Here is a 20,264-nt window from a genome sequence, read left to right as displayed (position 1 = left end):
TAATAGTGGTCATACAGAGGGTAGATTCAGTATTTTGGGTCTCCATATCACATTATTCAGTAAACATTATGATAAAAACTCACAAAGGATTCATGATAAAATTCAATAAGATTCTAAGTATAATCCATCCTCAACGGCAATGACAACTATTAGAATGTGGAGCCATTTAACCCTGTTTAAAAACGTTGTACAAAAACTTGGGCTTGGCAATACGTCAAATGTTGTGATATTTATCTATTAACAATCAATGTATTAAATCTGAGGTAGAAGAGTCAAACAGTGTTACATCTTAAATCTGAGGTAGAAGAGGCAAATTATTACATTTGTAAAGAGGGGAAAAAAACAAAAAACTTCCTCAATACTCAATGCTCAACAAATAGTCCATTCTGAGTGATTCACTCATTGAACAAATCATTCTTCAGTGTCAGTAGACGCCCTTTCAGTGGTTTGTTGTCCTCAAGACACATCACAACTTTTTGGATAAATATGAATGTAAGCTCAAGATTCTTTGGGTACTGTAGGTCTAGTGCATAGACGTACCCAAAGAGCAGGAGAAATGAGTCAGCCAGATTTGTGGGACCACTCACAAGTATTTTATCCTCCACGACAATACAGATGCTCTCAGGGCTGAAGAGGGCCATCAGTAGTGTCATCCGTGACGACTGTCAGAGCCACCGGAGTGTCAGTGAGGTCTGGACCATCTGCTGACTATAAAAACACAAATAATACAAGAATGAGTTCAGCCCCTCAAGGATACAAATCATACTAATGATGTCTAGACATTACGGTCACTTTGCACTTAGACTAACTAAGCTTAGCAACTAAGCTACATGTTTAAACTATTTTCTTTACATATGCTTATTTATCTTATGTTAGTTTCACACCTATCTGTTAGCATACTTTTTGTTTAGTGGAATACTTTATACTTACCTTTTCATTTATGTAATTTCTACATGTCAGTTTGCAGATTAACAACTCAAGTAAACTTCATAAACAGGTCCTGGGGGGGTATTCCAGAAAGGAATTTCAACAAACTCTGAGCCTAACCCTGAACTCTGAGTTGACTTGACCTGTGAAGTGAAACTGAGTTTTCAGTTCCAGAACAGCTGATCTGAGTTAGGTTAGTTGACTCGGAGTATGTTAAATCTGAGTTGAGCTTGTGCCTGACGACTAGTAAAAAGCCATCATCAATGGAGCTCCGATACTGTGATTCACCATGGCAACAGGAGAAAACAGGAAGCAGACATTTTCTGGCTGCGGCCGTAACAAAAATCACTGACAGAGTTTTAGATGCAGTCGTCTTTTCATTTTGAATTTAACATCACTTTCTTTTATATTAGCCTTTGAGGAAGTAGTTGAATGTTGTTCAATGTTTTATTTTAGGCTATTTTGTTTTTATTTAAATTGGCTGAAAATTAAATATAAAAACTCTTCACTTTGGTTTTATTTTACATATTAAACAAAGTAAAAGTTTATTCAGTGGATATTTTAACTTGTAGTAGCTTGTACCAACAACAGATGCTGTTTAACGCACATCTGTGTCCTAACATCCGGCTGAGTAGATGAACATGAAGTGGTGACAGTCATCTCCACCTCCACCACGTCCGACCGAGGGAGAGGAGCTGGTCCTGAGTCAGGTCGCTGGGTGACCAGAGGCTGAGGGTGTCGCTCACCCCCAGGACCGACATTGAAGGCAGACATACACTTATTGTCTACAGATTGAACTATAAGTCATTTAATCTCATACTCATAATGCGGCGGCAAACTAGAAACACGGACTTTGAAATTATGTTGTTGGAAAAAATACAATTGGCTATACTGATGGTTTTCACATAACCTACTTTCTGAAATACCCCTCTGGTTCTCCTAGAGTTCTTTGAGTGATGTCATATGTTTAAGCTGACTAAATAGCTAGGCAAAGTGATTGATAGTGAGTCCAGTACACTTACATTACAGGTCCTGAAAAACTTGGAGGCATCTTCACGCAGGTACACAGGAAGTGCACGAAGGACGAGGGCCCGTCTCATATTTACATCACGTTGTTCCTAGATGGACAAAAAAATATCCATTACAATAATAATTACACAAATGCAGAGCAAACACTTAAAAACAAAATGTAAGTGTTAAATAGCTCCATATTCTGATGGTGTTCATTGCTATAGATGGTAGATTCAGTATTTTGGGTCACCATTTCTTCAGTAAAACCTTTTTCAAATTAATAACTTTCTATTGTAAATACTTTAATAACTCACAAAGTAAAAAACTTAAAATTGTAAATCAAATTTTTTTCGAAAACAGTAGTTATTTGGACTTCTTCAAATTGAAGCTGATAAAGTATCTTTTTATGGTACCTCTTTCTGATAGAATACATCTTGTCAAGACGTCTAGCTCTGATGAGATGACAATGTTGCGTTCATGGCATAATCACTTAACCTCGGGGCACAGTCGAGGCAATTCAAACTATGGCTTCTTACAGTTGTTTGTTTCTGAATCATGCAAAGTTAAAAATTCACCTGAAGGTCATAAATCCTCATGAGCTTGGCTAGCTCCTCCGCTATCTTGCCAGTTTTGGTGGCCTTGTCTCTGAACAAGGTGATGAGTTTAGGCGTGTGTCTGTCCAGCTTTTTACAAGAATTGATTGCGCAGGTTAACGTTGTTGATTCGGTGGAACTCTGCAAAAACCTGTACATGGACAGAATTACAAAGAAATGTACAAAGATGAATAAGGAACTGAATTGTGAATGTATTTTTTCAATTGGCAGGTAGCAAAACCAAGGGCCATTCTATTAGGGATGAGTCAGAACCAAGGTCAAAATAGAAAGTTAATTGTCATTCTTTAATTTAAAACAGGCTGTATAATGTTATCTATAGGAAATTAAAATAATAAACCTCTGTATACTTTGTTGGTAACAGTTTACAATAAGGTACACACAAAAAAGACCCTAAAAAGGGTAACTAATCATTTGTTACTCTTTCAAAAACAGTAACTACATATTTCTTTGTTTACCTTATTGTAAAGTGTTACCACTTTGTTTACTGTGAATGGCAAAAATATGTCACAGCGTGATGTGTTGTCAACTTTTACATCTGCCATTTGCTTTTTTTTTTTTTTTTTTGCCAGAATATATTTATTGAGTTTTATGCATACACAAACACAAGACAAACAACCACAATGCCTATCAGAAAAACATCTCTTTACGAAGCAACAATCGATAAATATTTATCACTTATCTTTAAAATAAAAATATAAACTAAAATAAAATATATGAATTATACAAATCAGGTGATACAAATTGTTGTACAGAAGTGAACTGCAGTGTCCACACATCTCAGTCATTGTCATCTGTTAAATCCAAATCTTTGACATAATCAATAAAAGTATTCCAGATATTCTCAAAAAGTCCCTGTTTGCCTTTTAGCACATATGTAATCCTCTCTAGTGGCAGAGCAGACAGCATCTGCCGTAACCATAAAGTGCCTCTTGGTCTACATGTTTTTTTCCAAAATAAAGCTATACATCTTTTGGCGTTAAGCAGACTAAGGTCTATAAATGTACGTTCATTTTTTGTATAATTATGCTTCTCTGGATATAAGCCCAATAAAAACAATTTTGGCTCTAATATTATTTGTTTGGAAATAATATTTTGAACAATGTCTCTTACTTCTTCCCAAAAGAGTGTAATTTTTGTACAATGCCACATACAGTGAACCAGTGTTCCTCTACATTGTTCACACTTTGAGCACACATCAGGAATGTTTCCATTATATCAACAGAGCTCCACTGGTGTCACATATGTTCGCATTAACCATTTAAATTGAATAACTTTAAGACGAGTATTTATTGATGTTGTTTGGGCTAAAGTGCATGCATCCTGCCAGTCTTCCTCTGAAAGTTGCAATGACAAATCATCCTTCCAAGCTCTAAATCTATCATGAGAACTTTCATGAACGTAAAACATAATCAGATTATAAAACTGAGAAATAATGCCTTTCTTTTGACTATCTTTTAACAACAATTCTTCCAAGTCTGAAGTGGTGGGTTTCGTAAATATATTGTTTTGACTTGCTCTTATAAAACTCCTGAGTTGGAGATATTTAAAGAAATGTTTTTTATCTAAATGAAATTTATCTTGTAATTCTTGGAAGGTCATAAGTATGTCAGATTCTGGCAAATACACATCTCGAACCATTCTCAGTCCCTTAGTTTTCCATAACTTAAATGTTGCGTCTGCCCTGCCTGGTGGAAAAAATTGGTTGCCCCATAATGGGCTAAATTGAGACAGACAATGTGAATCTTTCAAAAGTGTCTTCACATCACTCCATACTTTTATCATGTTTTTAAGAATTGGATTTTTAATTTCTCTTAATAGTTTTCTTATTATATTTGAGTATATATAAGAGGGAAGAGGTAAGTTTAATCCTTGTGATTCCATTTCTATCCAATGTGGTGAGTGATTAGTATAATAAAACATAATAGACCTTAGCTGCGCAGCCCAATAGTACAGCTTAAAATTAGGACATTTCAAACCTCCACGTTCATAAGGCAAGTACAGTAAAGACAAACGAAGTCTTGCCCTTTTATTGTTCCAGAGAAAACGTATAAACATTTTTTTCATCTGTGAGAAAAAACCAAACGGGGGTGAAAGGGGAATATTCTGAAACATATATAGTAGCTTTGGAAGAATGTTCATTTTTAAAATATTAATTCTCCCAATTATAGATATTGGCAGCGGCATCCATCTATCAACTGAATTTTGCATTCCTGTCACAACATTAAACTGTATAACATCTGGGATTGGGTTTGCTCTTTCATGTTCATTTAACAGTAAAATAGAAGACTTGGTTTTATTGAGCTTGTAACCTGAAATTTCACTAAATAACTGGATGATTTCCAGAGTGATCCTTATTGATGTGTTTAGATTCGAAATAAATAAGATCACATCATCTGCGAACAGAGAAATCCTATGTTCAGTAGGTCCTACTGTAATTCCACTAAGTTGGGGATGTGAGCGTATTGCAATTGCAAATGGTTCTATTGCTAACGTGAATAATAAAGGTGAGAGCGGGCAGCCTTGTCGGCACCCGCGTTTTATTGCTATCGGTTGAGAAATATTTCTATTAATGATGATTTCAGCAGTGGGGCTATCATATAATATTTTTACCCATTTAATAAAATTGTTTCCACATCCAAATTTGTCTAATACCCGGAAAAGGTATGGCCATTCAACCCTATCAAAGGCCTTTTCGGCATCCAATGATAGAAGAGCTGTATTTGGCGCATCCTTTTTACAATAAATAATATTCAATAATCTCCGTACATTATGGAAGCCCTGCCTTCCCGTGACGAATCCATTTTGATCTTGATTTATTACATAAGGGAGAGTTTTTTGTAGTCGTTTTGCTAATAATTTAGAAATGATTTTTAAATCTGAATTCAAAAGACTAATGGGTCTTAGATTCTCACATTTATCTAAAGGTTTTCCTGGCTTAGGCAGGAGAGTAATCAAGGCTGTATTTAATGAAGGAGGAAGAAAATTCGATAGAAAGATTTCTTCAAGCATGTCCAATATAGGTACCAAAAGTTTATTCTTAAATTTCTTATACAGATCTATAGGAATGCCATCAGGCCCTGCTCTTTTTCCAGATTTCATGCTATCAATGGCTTGTCCAATTTCTTCTATTGTAAATTTTGAATTTAAATTAACTCTATCATCCTCCGAAATAGTGGGAATATCTATTTTATTTAGAAAGGTGCTTATATTGTCAAGTTTAATTGTTGCTTGTGCTTTATACAATTCTTCATAATAGCCCTTAAACGCATTATTAATTTCTATTGGATCCAACAGTGTCTGCCCATTTGATATTATTGATGTAATTGGCGATTTCGTTTCAAGCTGTTTTATTTGCCATGCCAACAATTTGCCAGCCCTATCACCTTGTTCGTAAAATGTCTTTTTCAAGCTTAGAAGACTTGAGGCAGCTCTAAAAGCAGACTGCTTATCATATTCAGCTCTCAATAATAATAATTCTTTCTCTAATTGTGAATTATTGTTTTTAGAATTATTTACTTTCGTTTGAAGGGCTCTTATCCTATTTTCCAACTGTAATCTAGTTTCCTATGTCTTTTTTGATTTAGAACCTGTATAACTAATGACATGCCCTCTCAAGAAAGCTTTGAAAGCTTCCCATTTAACGCATGCAGTAGTTTGTGTAGTATTAATTTGGAAGTACTCATCTATCTGTTTTCCTAAATATTTTACCAAGTCTTCATCTTGTAACCATTTATGTTGGAAATGCCATCTGGGTGGATCTTTTAATAATTTATCATCCCTATAGGCCAAACAGCATGGTGCATGATCCGAGATCACAATATTATCATAAGAGCAGTCAGAAATTTTAGATTGCAATTCTGAAGAAACAAGAAAGAAATCTATTCTAGAGTACGTCTTAAAGGTGCCCGAATGACAAGAATAAGCTCTAACATTCGGGTTTCTCTCTCTCCATATATCTAATAAATTTAAATCTCTCATAAACCTATGGATTGTAGCCCTGCAGTTGTTATGTGAATTATCAACCCCAGTTGATCTGTCTATTTCTGGGTTTAATGTACAATTAAAGTCCCCGGCTATCATATGAAGTCAGAGTAAAAAATAGGTCATTATAAAAATTGCTATCATCCACATTAGGACCATAAACATTTGTTATATTTAGCATTTCTGATAACAAAGATCCTTGAAGTATTAGAAATCTTCCCCTTTTATCTTTAATAATATTTTTTATTTTAAATGGAACCGACTCATGAATTAGTGTCATAACCCTCTAGCTTGAGATGTAAACGATGCCGCATACACAGTGCCCTTCCACCTCCTTCTCACCCTTATACTATCATCAATGAGATGAGTTTCTTGCAACAGTACAATTTTAGCATTCATTTCTTTCAGTTTATTCATAACCTGTTTTATCTTTTGAAGACGTTGCAGACCTCTGCAGTTCCATGAAATAAAATTAAGATTCACTTCTTGAGACAAAACTTAAAAATTAAATTTACCAGGTTGCTTTGCAATGTAAAACTATCCTTGTTTATAGGCATAACAATTTGGGATGTTAGAACAGACATCCAACACTCTGAACAAACATAACCCCCCTCTCCCCTCCCCCACTCAAGAGGGTATCCCCCCCCCTGCTGCTGGTCTCCCGTTATTGCTAAGACCGGTCCACACCAGTGAGGATCAGTCAAACCACTCTCTTGTTCCAACCTACTCCAATTACTACTGCTGCTGCTACACTCTAACAAGTATTAACTTATAACTCCTGCTCACTTTGATTAACACTCGGCTTGTTGTATGGCAGTAACATCTTATTTGTCTCATAATAATGTGACCTCTTATGATCACTGTTGAATAGAAGTACACGGTCATGCTATATAATACACTTTGTAAATATATAGCTTCAAACCTTAGTACATAATAATTACGTGTCAGTCATTAAGTGAAATAAAATAAAATAAATTGAAAATGGGCTTGTCTTGGTTATTTGTGTCCTGCCTACAACAAATCACATACCACATTAATTGGCTCTATCATCTTGTGTTCCTGTGTCTTCTTCATGTAAGTGTTCTTGGATTCTCCTGAGAAAAACGTGTGCCTCAGCAGGGGTTTTAAAAGAATGAGTTTTGCCCTTGTGAGTCACAAGCAGGGTCGCGGGATGAGACATTCCATGGCGAATACCCAGTTTACGTAGTTCCTCGCGAACTGGGTCGAACTTCTTCCTCAGCTGGGCAATTCCCGTAGCCAAATCTGGGTAGAAACGGACCTGTTGGTCTTCGTAATAAGCCTCCTTTTTCTCCTGTGCAGCGGTAAATACTGCCTGCTTGTTCTTATAGTTGTGAAACCTCATTATCACGGTCCTCGGGCGTGATGCGTTGTCGTTCTTTGGTCCAATTCTGTGTGCTCTTTCCAAAACAATAGAGGACTGTAGCCCCTCTTTTTCCAACGCCTCGGGGATCCATTTCTCTAAAAAGGCACACATGTCCCCGCCTGCGCCTTCAGCGCCCTCTGGCAAATTCACAAGCCGTAGATTGTTTAAACGAGATCTGGCTTCTAAATCCATAAGTTTATCCTCCATGGTTTTGTTCTTAGCTTGTAGCGTGTTGACTTTAGCTTGCAGGCTAATTAGCTCGTCTTCCCCGGTGGAAATACGCACCTCCGCATGGGACATGCGTTCACTGCAGTCGCTAATCTCCTTTTTCACATCTTGTAGAGTTGCTGCCAAACCATCAAGCCTAGAGGTGAACCCTGTTTCCATTGAGCCTAATTTTGCCAGTATTTGATCAGCTTTGGTGCCTGCTGGTTCATTTTCATTGTCAGTTTTGATAGTCATGGCCTAGTTAGCCTTGGATGCTTCGTCACGAAGATTACAGTCAAACAGGCTCGGCTGTCTGGTTGTCCCACCTTTCCCCTTTTGTGACTTTACCGAGCTAGGCATCACACCTCAAAATCTTCTTCTATTTGAAACTGTAAATGAGCAGGAGAGCTTTTTTTGCGACCGTAGCAGCGGAGCAGCAAAAAACACGTCTTCCTACATGGCCACCATAACCGGAAGTCCTGCCATTTGCTTTTTGGTGATTTTTTTGAAAATTTAGATTTTTAAAAGTCATTTAAATATTGGAAAAATCAATCACGTTTTTTTTTTTTACCTGTGACTCCATAAGTAGGGCTGGCCATCTGTCCACGATGTCTCTCACCCGTGGAGCTACAAGAGCTCCAACGATTTCTTGGCGACAAAGGGCATAGGTTGTGTTCATGAGCCGGCCTATGACTAATTGGTTTCTCTCAGTCTTTTCAACTTCATGTATGATTTCTTCTCTCATTGTTTCCAGAGTGGCTGGGGTTTGATCCTTCGGTAGGTTGATGATGTAGTTAACCTCAGCTTTTCAAGCTTTTTTTATGTTTTTATGGGGGTGATCATTGTCAGGGTTGTTTCGGCTCCGCCTCCCTGTGTTGATGGCAACTTCTGCAACCCCAGCTTTGGCCAGATTGTTACGGTAAGAAGCAACCTTGTACCCTATGTGACGTTTCCATCCCAAATCCCCGTCTTCACCAGCAGTCATTCTGAGACATGGATGAGCTGTAATCAAAGCTTGAGCAGCCATTGCCAATTCCTTTTCATGTGGGTATGGTTTAAAACTGTAGATCGTTTCTGCCATTTGTTTAAGGATTTCACTCTTCTGTGACCTCTTTAACTTCAGCAATTTTCCTGATTCTTCATAAACACGATTTCCTTCTTCTAGTATATGCTCCATTTCATAACCAAAACCAGGAACAACAAAGTGATCAGGCCAACTTTTCTGGCGCTGTAACACAGGTACATGTGGGAGAATGTCTGTGTCAGAAGATGCAGTAGATGAGGTGTCACCTTCAGGTCTGACGACTCTCAATGTGCCCTTCTCTGGTAACTCCTGAATGTCCACAAGACACCATCAAAGTCTGGATCCTCATAGTGCAGGCTAAAGTCCCCATCCAGTCTCGGCTTGAACCTCTCTTGCATTATTTCTTTCAGCTCCTCCACTGACTTTGGTCGCTCAAGAAGAGTAAGTTTCAGGGCGGTGTCTTGTGCAACATAAACACGCAGTACATGCTTCTGGGCAGCAGCCATCTTTTGATTCCTAAAAGACAAAAACATGTTAATTTTCATGGAGAGAAAGTGACACACACAACATATTCATGTCCACATAATACACAAACACTGGGACACCACTTGAACGATGGGATGTATGGAAGGCCAGCTGCTGTAGTGGGGCAGTTTATTCATGGACCTACTGGTCTGCACAGCTACAAGAGAATGTTGCAGTCATCTGTTTACTTGGTTCAGCAAATCTTCAGTGTAATACTATGAAACGTTTGGGTGTCAAGAGCAACCTTCCATCTATGTTGTAAGCGCAGATAGGTATTTTGTCATTTAGCTCTGATGGGGTGTGAACAGCCAGATTGTTTGGGAAAAGTTCATAAGATCTCAGGTGTTCAATGTAGTGTGATGTGTGCTCTTGGCAAAGAAAGACAACACTACTGTTAACCAGGAGAACCTGTTCAATTCTACAGTAATTAGGCAGTCCTCCCTCTTGTCCCACGGACAAAAACATTCCTACAGCATAATCAGTTCCATCAATGCAGACCTTTGATGTGCTGTAAATAACATTGCTTGCTGTTTTTTGTTCAATGTATGTCTTGGCAACATTTGGAAGCATTGATACCAGTACAGAAGAGACATTTGACGTCTGCTGATGAGGTTTGAAGAATCCTGAGGCACTGAGATGGTATGCTACCATGTATTGATGCCTGTCTGCAAGTGTTTTTAACACATTTTTAAAGTTTTGTGTGTCGTGTACAACTCTCTTGAAAAAACGGTGTTTACCCTCAAACCTCATTGTCCACAAGTGTACAAGGGGCCCAAAACGGCGTACAAGGTCAAGATAGTGCTCAATGTAGTGATGCTTAGGACGGAGTTTGAAATCTGGAAAGGCTTCTTTCAGCATCTCTCTATGATCCTGTATCTTGGACTGTAAATACTGGATGGACTCCTCTGTGAATTCTGTGCAGAGTGATAACTCTACTACCTCTTTTAAGTCCATTAGCACAGTCCATGCTCCATCCTCTTCAGGAACCTTATTCCCAATAATCAAAGGGAGCAGTCTAAGCAATGTGGCATTTTCGTGGCCATTACCACCTATGCTTTTCTTTACAGCAAAGGTCTGTGGTATTTTATGAGGTTTGTCAAGCTTGTCTGTGTGCTGGTATGGAAACGATAGAATTCTCTCGTTCAAATATTCAAGGGTGAAGTATTTGCAACGGATCATCTCTCCGATACACAGGGCGAGCTCTACGGGCACAATGCCCTCAAAAAGATTGTGGAGGGCATCAGGTGGAAAGCCAGTGACCGTATGAAAATGCTCTAGATGCTGGCTCAGGATACAATCTGCCTGAACACCATTCTGACTCTATCCCCATGCATTACAGCATGCACATCACTATTATGGCTGTCTTTTGTCCTAAGACTGAACTTGCCACTTGCAACTTCATGAGTCTGAAGTTTAGCTTGTGTCGCTGTGCAGAATCTGCAAAAATATTCTGCTCTAAAAGACTTTGAAAAGCCTGCCAAATCATGGGCTGCAAGATTGTCAGACACCACACACATGACTGTTCCTTGAACTACCTTACCAATAGACTCAATGAATACCCCATCTTGTTCAAGGGTACGGAGGTCTCTCAACAAAGGACCAAGTGCTTTTTCATAGCCAAATGTCTGTATGTCAGCCACTTTACATAAAGCTGCAAGCTGAATTACATGCAGGGCTGATCGGTATTTACTGGCAAGATCAGCAAGTGTCCAGTATACTGAACAGATTTTGTGTATTTTGCGTGATGTGCCAAGTGGATTGGCTATTTCCAAATCATCAATGTACAAAAGGAGTGTTATCTTTAACTCATCTGAAGACAAGAATGTGTTCTCTTTGAAGTACAAACCATCTTGGTGGCTTACATAATGACTGTTTTGTGCCACTTTTGTTTCTTTAATTTTGTCCAGAATATCTGTATGATTGAAGATTTTTTGTATCATCTCCAGAATGGGAACATGCACTGCTGTGTGTCCTGGCTGTAGCAGATACTGTACAGGCTTTACCACAGGGTAATTATTTTCGATGAAGGTTTTCCTTCTCTTGGTTGAGGATAACTGCTTCCCCTTAGCTGTGGCACTGACAATAATTTTACTGTCCATAACAGTACTGACAACATCATTTAGAAGTGTTTCACTGACAGTGATGTCATGATTCTGTAAGACCTCTCTAATGTCATGTTTGAGTATCGGTTGGGACAAGGAAAATATCTGAGTCAAATGTTCCACTATTTCCTGAGATGCCATGTCAGATACATGAAGAATAGATTGCATCTTTAGGAATAACGATGCCAAGTTATGGTTCAACTGGGCTCTTAAAGTGTCTGTGTCACACTGACTGTTTACCTCATCAAGATCAAATGTGTCTGCAGACCCTGCACTGTGACTTTCAGCATGTTCCCCAAGACTTTCTGCTGCAACTACAACTGGGGCACTATCATTGCCTGCCAATACAACACCTTCACCAAAGTCTGAATCACCACCATCTTTTCTACTTTTGTGTGCATTAAACGCTGAGTAGCTATTTGTTCTGTAATTACAATTCTTGAATGGGCATGCTACCATCTCATGACTTCATAAATTACTTCTCAAATGACCCAATAGAATTTCCTCAGAAAAGGGCTGCTTGAAGTTACACAAAGGACATGTAAAAAAACCACATGCTCCTTCAGTTGCATCTACTCTACATGAATCATTATGAGATCTTGACAGATGAGCTTTCATTGCTTCGAATGATGAAAGTACAAAGGCAACTGTCATAGAGACATGGCAGGGGGACACTCTTGAATATTGGCTATGCAGTACAGTATAGTGCCAACATAATTGTCCCCGGGTATTTGAAGTTGCAGAACACAACTTGCTAGCACACACGTACACACAGCTCGACAACGTAAAATATTGACTGTTGAACGTAGACACTTTATTGAAATAAGTATACTCCCAGTACGCATTACCGGCGAACAGCGAAAACTCATGACATTCCTCCCCCGTCAATGTCCCGGGCAAACATGCATTATGGGAAATGTAGTTCATCCAGGAAACCCGCTGATAACGTTACACCCATAGATATAGAACAATAGATATGACATGACGTCATAACAAATGGCATAACTGTCCGCCATCTTACTAGGGTACTGTTTACAATTGTCACCTATGGCAGCAAGTATGGTTATCAGCTGTGCAGTACCTAACTGCTTTACCAGAAGGACCGTAGAGACCCAGGAGGCTGGCATCACTTTCCACATGTCAGTAAGAGTAGATAATGTATTTTATCTCTTCTTTTTTTTAACTATAAATACAGAAAAGTTGGTGAACTAGCTAGCTAGCTAGTTACGTTACCTAGCAACTGTTAACGGACCGGCTGAGATGTCAGTTATTGGTGATTGCTAGCTAGCTCCTAACAGCATTTATGAACAGCAAACATTGTTTTAGTTGATTGATTTTTTTTTTAGTTGATTGATTTTTGACCTCAAATAAGACATTTAGTAACGTTAACGTTATAACAGTTTTTTTTTTTAACACGTCGTTAATATTACCCCTACATTGACTGCTGCGGCTGATTTCACTCAATCTGTGTTAAGTTTTCAGTTAAATTGAAGTTAACGACAAGAACTCTTCTTTACTCCTAAATCTCATTTTATAATATCTCAAGACAAATCCAGCAAGCTAACGGTACGTTAAAATGTAACGTTACACATAGAGTAAAGTTACGTTACACAAATCAACATTAGCCACATCCAGCAACACGGAGCCCTAACCGACCAGCCGCACTTAACGTTACATTTTCACCAGCTAACGTTAGCTCCCCAAACATTAGCCATGTTGAATCCTGCTGTCACTCATCATATATTAACATCTATTGTTGTCAGCTTACCTCATGCCTTTACACGATTTTCCTTTCAGTAAAGCAAATTAAAACTTAATAATCCATGGCTTGATGAGGTAAAGTAACTAGAATCCAGAAAGGATTCCTACTTCAGCAGCAAAGTCTCCGCATTACTATCGTAAATGTAATTTCCATAATGTTAGCGCAATGAAAATTGCGACAAGTCCATCAGCAGTTCTGGTGAAGTCTACGACGGAGCATTAGGGCCACATCAAAGAAAAAAAAATAAGGAGGAAGATATTTTTTTAAATTTATTTTGCATTTCGAGAATAAAGTCGAAATGTCGAGAATAAAGTCAACATGACGATAATAAAGTTGAAATACTTTTTCGAGAATAAAGTTGAAATACTTTTTCGAGAATAAAGTCGAAATGTCGAGAATAAAGTCAACATGACGAGAATAAAGTTGAACTATACCATTTCGAGAATAATGTTGAAATGTCGAGAATAAAGTTGAAATGTCGAGAATAAATTCAACTCCTTTATCACTTAATAGAGCGACTGTCCGCCATGCCAGCTGCCATGTAGGAAACATCATAGATATGGGTTACGTCCTTGGAGTGCCACGCTCGCCTGAGCTCCACTCCATCAGGATCAGACAAATCAATTGTCTTATTGTGTCTTGTGATACAACATATGCGTAGGTGTAACCATCGATACCCTCGCATCTGTCCATTACAAGCTATTTCAGTTGGCCACCTCCAAGTTTGTGTGGTTTCTCCTTCTGAACAGACGCAATTTTCGGCACAATCTCTTCAAATTCCTAATACTTATCATCATACTGTGTTTATGTGCTAAAAGAGAAAGAGTTCATGCATTTTGTAGAATACTATAGGTAATATAGCTAGTAGTTTGGTTTATTCTCAAAAGTCTGACTTGATTCTTGAAATATCAAGTTTTTTCTCAACATGTCGACTTTATTCTCGACATTTCGACTTTATTCTCGAAAAAGTATTTCAACTTTATTCTCGAAAAAATATTTCAACTTTATTCTCGTTATGTTGACTTTATTCTCGACATTTCGACTTTATTCTCGACATTTCGACTTTATTCTCGAAAAAGTATTTCAACTTTATTCTCGTCATGTTGACTTTATTCTCGACATTTCGACTTTATTCTCGACATTTCGACTTTATTCTCGACATTTCGACTTTATTCTCAAAATGCAAAATAAATAACACATCTTCCTCCTTAATTTTTTTCCCTTGATGTGGCCCTAATGCTCCGTCGTAGAAGTCATTATAGTCTTTATCAACAAAAACTCATTGAAGCTAGCGAGGCTCTTCAGCTACTCTACTCATCGTCAAAACAAACTCCATGCCAGCCGGTTGACAGTAAGAAAACAAACGCTAAACAGGAAGTAGCGGGGTTGATGAGAAATGTGGTCTTATAGTTGAGATAAAATCTACACACATAAATAAATGTATTAATAAATTACAGTTGGATGTTTCTCTCATGTGTCTTATCGTAACTACCGCTCTATAGACCATAATACTGAATCTGTTTAGGATTTATACGTTAAAAAATATTGTTTAATGTATATTAGCCATTCAAAATACCAAAGACAGTTTTTACATATTAAGTTCAGGCAAAATTGAAAAAATAAAATTATTATCTGCAGTATAAATGCAAAATTATGAGATTATCTTTATAATTCCTCTCCGGGAACCATCACCTTATCGTGGTGGAGAGGTTTGTGTGTCCCTATGAACCTGAGGGCTGTGTTGTCTGGAGCTTTGCTCCTGGTAGGGTCTCCCAAGGCAAAGTGGTCTCAGGTGAGGGGCCAGACAAAGAATGGTTCAAAAACCCTATGAAAAAACGAGGTAGAGATGATGTGACCCTGCCCGGAGGAAGCCCGGGGCCCCCGTCTGGAGCCAGGCCCAGATGGAGGGCCCGTCAGCGAGCGCCTGGTGGCCGGGTTTGCCACGGAGCCCGGCCGGGCACAGCCCAAAAAAGCTACGTGGCACCTCTCTCTCCAACCCATGGGCCCACCACCTGTGGGAGGAACCGCTGGGGTCGGGTGCGCTGCCACATGGGTGGCAGTGAAGGTCAGGGGCCTCGACGGACCAGACCCGGGCAGCAGACGCTGGCTCTGGGGACGTGGAACGTCACCTCTTTGTGGGGGAAGGAGCCGGAACTTGTGCGGGAGGTGGAGCGCTACCATTTGGATCTGGTGGGGCTTACCTCTACGCACAGTCTCGGTTCTGGAACCATACTCCTGGATAGGGGTTGGACTCTTTTCTTCTTCGGAGTTGCCCAGGGTGTGAGGCGCCAGGCGGGTGTGGGGATACTCACAAGTCCCCGGCTGAGCGCCGCTACGTTGGAGTTTACCCCGGTGGACGAGAGGGTCGCCTCCCTACGCCTGCGGGTTGTGGGGGGGAAAACTCTGACTGTTGTTTGTGCGTATGCACCAAACAAGAGTTCGGAGTATTCGGCCTTCTTGGAGACCTTGAATGGAGTCCTCTATGGGGCTCCAGTGGGGGACTCCATAGTTCTGCTGGGGGACTTCAACGCGCACGTGGGCAATGATGGAGACACATGGAGAGGCGTGATTGGGAGGAACGGCCTCCCTGATCTAAACCAGAGTGGTTGTTTGTTGTTGGACTTCTGTGCTAGTCATGGATTGTCTATAACGAACACCATGTTCGAACATAGGGATGCTCATAAGTGTACTTGGTACCAGAGCACCCTAGGCCAAAGGTCAATGATCGATTTTATAATCGTTTCATCTGATCTGAGGCCGTATGTTTTGGACACTCGGGTGAAGAGAGGGGCAGAGCTGTCAACTGATCACCATCTGGTGGTGAGTTGGGTCAGAGGGTGGGGGAAGACTCTGGACAGACCTGGTAAACCCAAACGGGTAGTGCGGGTGAATTGGGAACGTCTGGAGGAGGCCCCTGTCCGACAGACTTTCAACTCACACCTCCGGCGGAGCTTTTCGTGCATCCCTGTGGAGGCTGGGGGCATTGAACCCGAGTGGACAATGTTCAAAGTTTCCATTGCTGAAGCTGCGGCGGGGAGCTGTGGTCTTAGGGTCTTAGGTGCCTCAAGGGGCGGTAACCCACGAACACCGTGGTGGACACCGGTGGTCAGGGAAGCCGTCCGACTGAAGAAGGAGTCTTTCCGGGATATGTTATCCCAGAGGACTCTGGAGGCAGTTGCAAGGTACCGAAGGGCCCGAAGGGCTGCAGCCTCTGCCGTGAAAGAGGCAAAGCAGCGGGTGTGGGAAAAGTTCGGAGAAGACATGGAGAAGGACTTTCGGTCGGCACCAAGGTGCTTCTGGAAAACCGTTCGCCACCTCAGGAGGGGGAAGCGGGGAACCATCCAAGCTGTGTACAGTAAGGATGGGACGCTGTTGACCTCAACTGAGGAGGTAATAGGGCGGTGGAAGGAGCACTTTGAGGAACTCCTAAATCCGACTAATACGCCCTCTATGGTAGAGGCAGAGCTGGAGGATGATGGGGGATTGTCGTCAATTTCCCTGGTGGAAGTTGCTGAGGTAGTTAAACAACTCCACGGTGGCAAAGCCCCAGGGATTGATGAGATCCGTCCAGAAATGCTTAAAGCTCTGGGTGTGGAGGGGTTGTCTTGGTTGACACGCCTCTTCAACATTGCGTGGAAGTCGGGGACGGTGTCTAAGGAGTAGCAGACCGGGGTGGTTCCCCTTTTCAAAAAGGGGGACCAGAGGGTGTGTGCCAATTACAGGGGTATCACACTTCTCAGCCTCCCCGGTAAAGTCTACTCCAAGGTGCTGGAAAGGAGGGTTCGGTCGATAGTCGAACCTCAGGTTGAAGAGGAACAATGCGGATTCCGTCCTGGTCGTGGAACAACGGACCAGATCTTTACTCTTGCAAGGATCCTGGAGGGAGCCTGGGAGTATGCCATGTAAGTCTACATGTGCTTTGTGGATCTGGAGAAGGCGTATGACCGGGTCCCCCGGGAGATACTGTGGGAGGTGCTGCGGGAGTATGGGGTGAGGGGGTCCCTTCTCAGGGCCATCCAATCTCTGTACGACCAAAGCGAGAGCTGTGTCCGGGTTCTCGGCAGTAAGTCGGACTCGTTTCAGGTGAGGGTTGGCCTCCGCCAGGGCTGCGCTTTGTCACCAATCCTGTTTGTAGTATTTATGGACAGGATATCGAGGCGTAGTCGGGGTGGAGATGGGTTGCAGTTTGGTGAGTTGGGGATCTCATCGCTGCTTTTTGCGGATGATGTGGTCCTGATGGCATCATCAGCCTATGACCTCCAACACTCACTGGATCGGTTCGCAGCCGAGTGTGAAGCGGCTGGGATGAGGATCAGCACCTCTAAATCGGAGGCCATGGTTCTCAGCAGGAAACCGATGGAGTGCCTTCTCCAGGTAGGGAATGAGTCCTTACCCCAAGTGAAGGAGTTCAAGTACCTTGGGGTCTTGTTCGCGAGTGAGGGGACAGTGGAGCGGGAGATTGGTCGGAGAACCGGCGCAGCGGGTGCGGTATTACATTCAATTTATCGCACCGTTGTGACGAAAAGAGAGCTGAGCCAGAAGGCAAAGCTCTCAATCTACCGGTCAGTTTTCGTTCCTACCCTCACCTATGGTCATGAAGGCTGGGTCATGACCGAAAGAACGAGATCCAGGGTACAAGCGGCCGAAATGGGTTTCCTCAGAAGGGTGGCTGGCGTCTCCCTTAGAGATAGGGTGAGAAGCTCAGTCATCCGTGAGGAGCTCGGAGTAGAGCCGCTGCTCCTTCGCGTCGAAAGGAGCCAGTTGAGGTGGTTCGGGCATCTGGTAAGGATGCCCCCTGGGCGCCTCCCTAGGGAGGTGTTCCAGGCACGTCCAGCTGGGAGGAGGCCTCGGGAAGACCCAGGACTAGGTGGAGGGATTATATCTGCAACCTGGCCTGGGAACGCCTCGGGATCCCCCAGTCGGAGCTGGTTAATTTGGCTCGGGAAAGGGAAGTGTGGGGTCCCCTGCTGGAGCTGCTACCCCTGTGACCCGATACCGGGTAAGCGGACGAAGATGGATGGATGGATCTTTATAATTGAACGAATTACTTGTTCTCTTGGAGCTATATCAATCAAAATTCCACCCAAATCTCTATTTTTTGTTTCTTTCTAGAAAGGCACAGTTGTCTTACAGTCATTACTTTGAATTAAAACCACTATTGATGTATTGGTAGAAAAATATAAGGATTATAAAGACAACATGAGCCTCTTTCCCTTCTTGTCCCTACTTCTCCCCTCTTGATTCCAATTGAAGCAATTCTAAAACTTAACCCTGGTAAGATGGCCACCAAGTGGTTCCATCCTGGAATGGAAAGTATGAATTACAAGTCATATCTATTGTTCTATATCTATGGTTACACCATTGTATGAAGTAACATATTTGTCACATTCAACAACTTCTAAAGTTACAATTACTTGGATTTTTAAACTATTTACAACAAATATTCACTGTGCACATTGTACAAATTTATTCCCAGTTCCAAATTTAAGACTATCGAAATTCAATATAAAAAACAACAACAAAAACGTTAGAGTTACTTACCAAATCAGAGCTGATGATAAGACGGCGCTTAAGAAAACGAGGGCAATAAGACTGATGAAAAAAAACTGAGGTGGTGCTGGTTTGAAGCGGGGGTGATAAAAGTGCGCATTGCAAACAAATAAAAACAAATTAAACTGTGTTCCACATCAACACAGGCTGGCCAAAACCATAGACTGTATATAATAATGGACCAACAGATCCCGTTGCTCTGGACGGAGACCAGTGAAGGCCTTTAGAAGCACTTTTCCGGTGAGCGCTGAGCGTTACTGCACAGCCTCCAACTGAGAGAAACAACGTAAATGTGACCTGAGCAACGTGTCTGAAAGTTGGAAGTCTTCTGGTAGCTGTGCCAAGAGAAATCTCAATAATTCCCAATCTTGCAGAGAAGGAGACCGTAGGTATATGTAAGGAGATAACATGGACACAGGCTAATTATTGTGTGTAGCAGCTCCAGCAGGGGACCCCAAACTTCCCTTTGCCGAGCCACATTAACCAGCTCCGACTGGGGGATCCCAAGGCGTTCCCAGGCCAGGTTGGAGATATAATCCCTCCACCTAGTCCTGGGTCTTCCCCAAGGCCTCCTCCCAGCTGGACGTGCCTGGAACACCTCCCTAGGGAGGCGCCCAGGGGGCATCCTTACCAGATGCCCGAACCACCTCAACTGGCTCCTTTCGACGCGAAGGAGCAGCGGCTCTACTCCGAGCTCCTCACGGATGACTGAGCTTCTCACCCTATCTCTAAGGGAGACACCAGCCACCCTCCTGAGGAAACCCATTTCGGCCGCTTGTACCCTGGATCTCGTTCTTTCGGTCATGACCCAGCCTTCATGACTATAGGTGAGGGTAGGAACGAAAACTGACCGGTAGATCGAGAGCTTTGCCTTCTGGCTCAGCTCTCTTTTCGTCACAACGGTGTGATAAATTGAATGTAATACCGCACCCGCTGCGCCGATTCTCCGACCAATCTCCCGCTCCATTGTCCCCTCACTCGCGAACGAGACCCCAAGCTACTTGAACTTGGGGTAAGGACTCATTCCCTACCTGGAGAAGGCACTCCATCGGTTTCCTGCTGAGAACCATGGCCTCCGATTTAGAGGTGCTGATCCTCATCCCAGCCGCTACACACTCGGCTGCGAACCGATCCAGTGAGTGCTGAAGGTCACAGGCCTATGATGCCATCGAGACCA

General features: G+C 41.7%; 1 protein-coding gene and 1 long non-coding RNA gene across 3 annotated transcripts; one reads left to right on the top strand and one right to left on the bottom strand.

Moving 5' to 3' along the window:
* Window positions 1–237: 237 nt before the first annotated feature.
* On the bottom strand, window positions 238–12,524 carry LOC116063299. Of its 2 annotated transcripts, none has more exons than XM_036007136.1 (4): window positions 8,696–12,524; window positions 2,514–2,682; window positions 1,950–2,045; window positions 238–708 (listed from the first exon to the last, which is right to left on the bottom strand). In XM_036007136.1, exon 1 carries the CDS (start codon window positions 12,232–12,234, stop codon window positions 10,960–10,962), a length of 1,275 nt encoding a protein of 424 aa, XP_035863029.1. In that variant the 5' UTR covers window positions 12,235–12,524; the 3' UTR covers window positions 238–708; window positions 1,950–2,045; window positions 2,514–2,682; window positions 8,696–10,959. Both variants share the same exon structure in this region, with proteins under 2 accessions (XP_035863029.1, XP_031174069.1).
* Window positions 1,866–2,905, top strand: LOC118496231. Its single transcript, XR_004898751.1, has 3 exons — window positions 1,866–1,956; window positions 2,302–2,762; window positions 2,802–2,905. It is a non-coding gene; the product is annotated as an uncharacterized LOC118496231 (long non-coding RNA).
* Window positions 12,525–20,264: the final 7,740 nt, after the last annotated feature.

Source organism: Sander lucioperca, chromosome 11, assembly GCF_008315115.2.
Source record: "Sander lucioperca isolate FBNREF2018 chromosome 11, SLUC_FBN_1.2, whole genome shotgun sequence".
NCBI classification, from domain to species: domain Eukaryota; kingdom Metazoa; phylum Chordata; class Actinopteri; order Perciformes; family Percidae; genus Sander; species Sander lucioperca.
The sequence above is the reverse complement of the archived record's forward strand: the minus strand, read 5'-3'. Positions and strand labels throughout refer to the sequence as shown.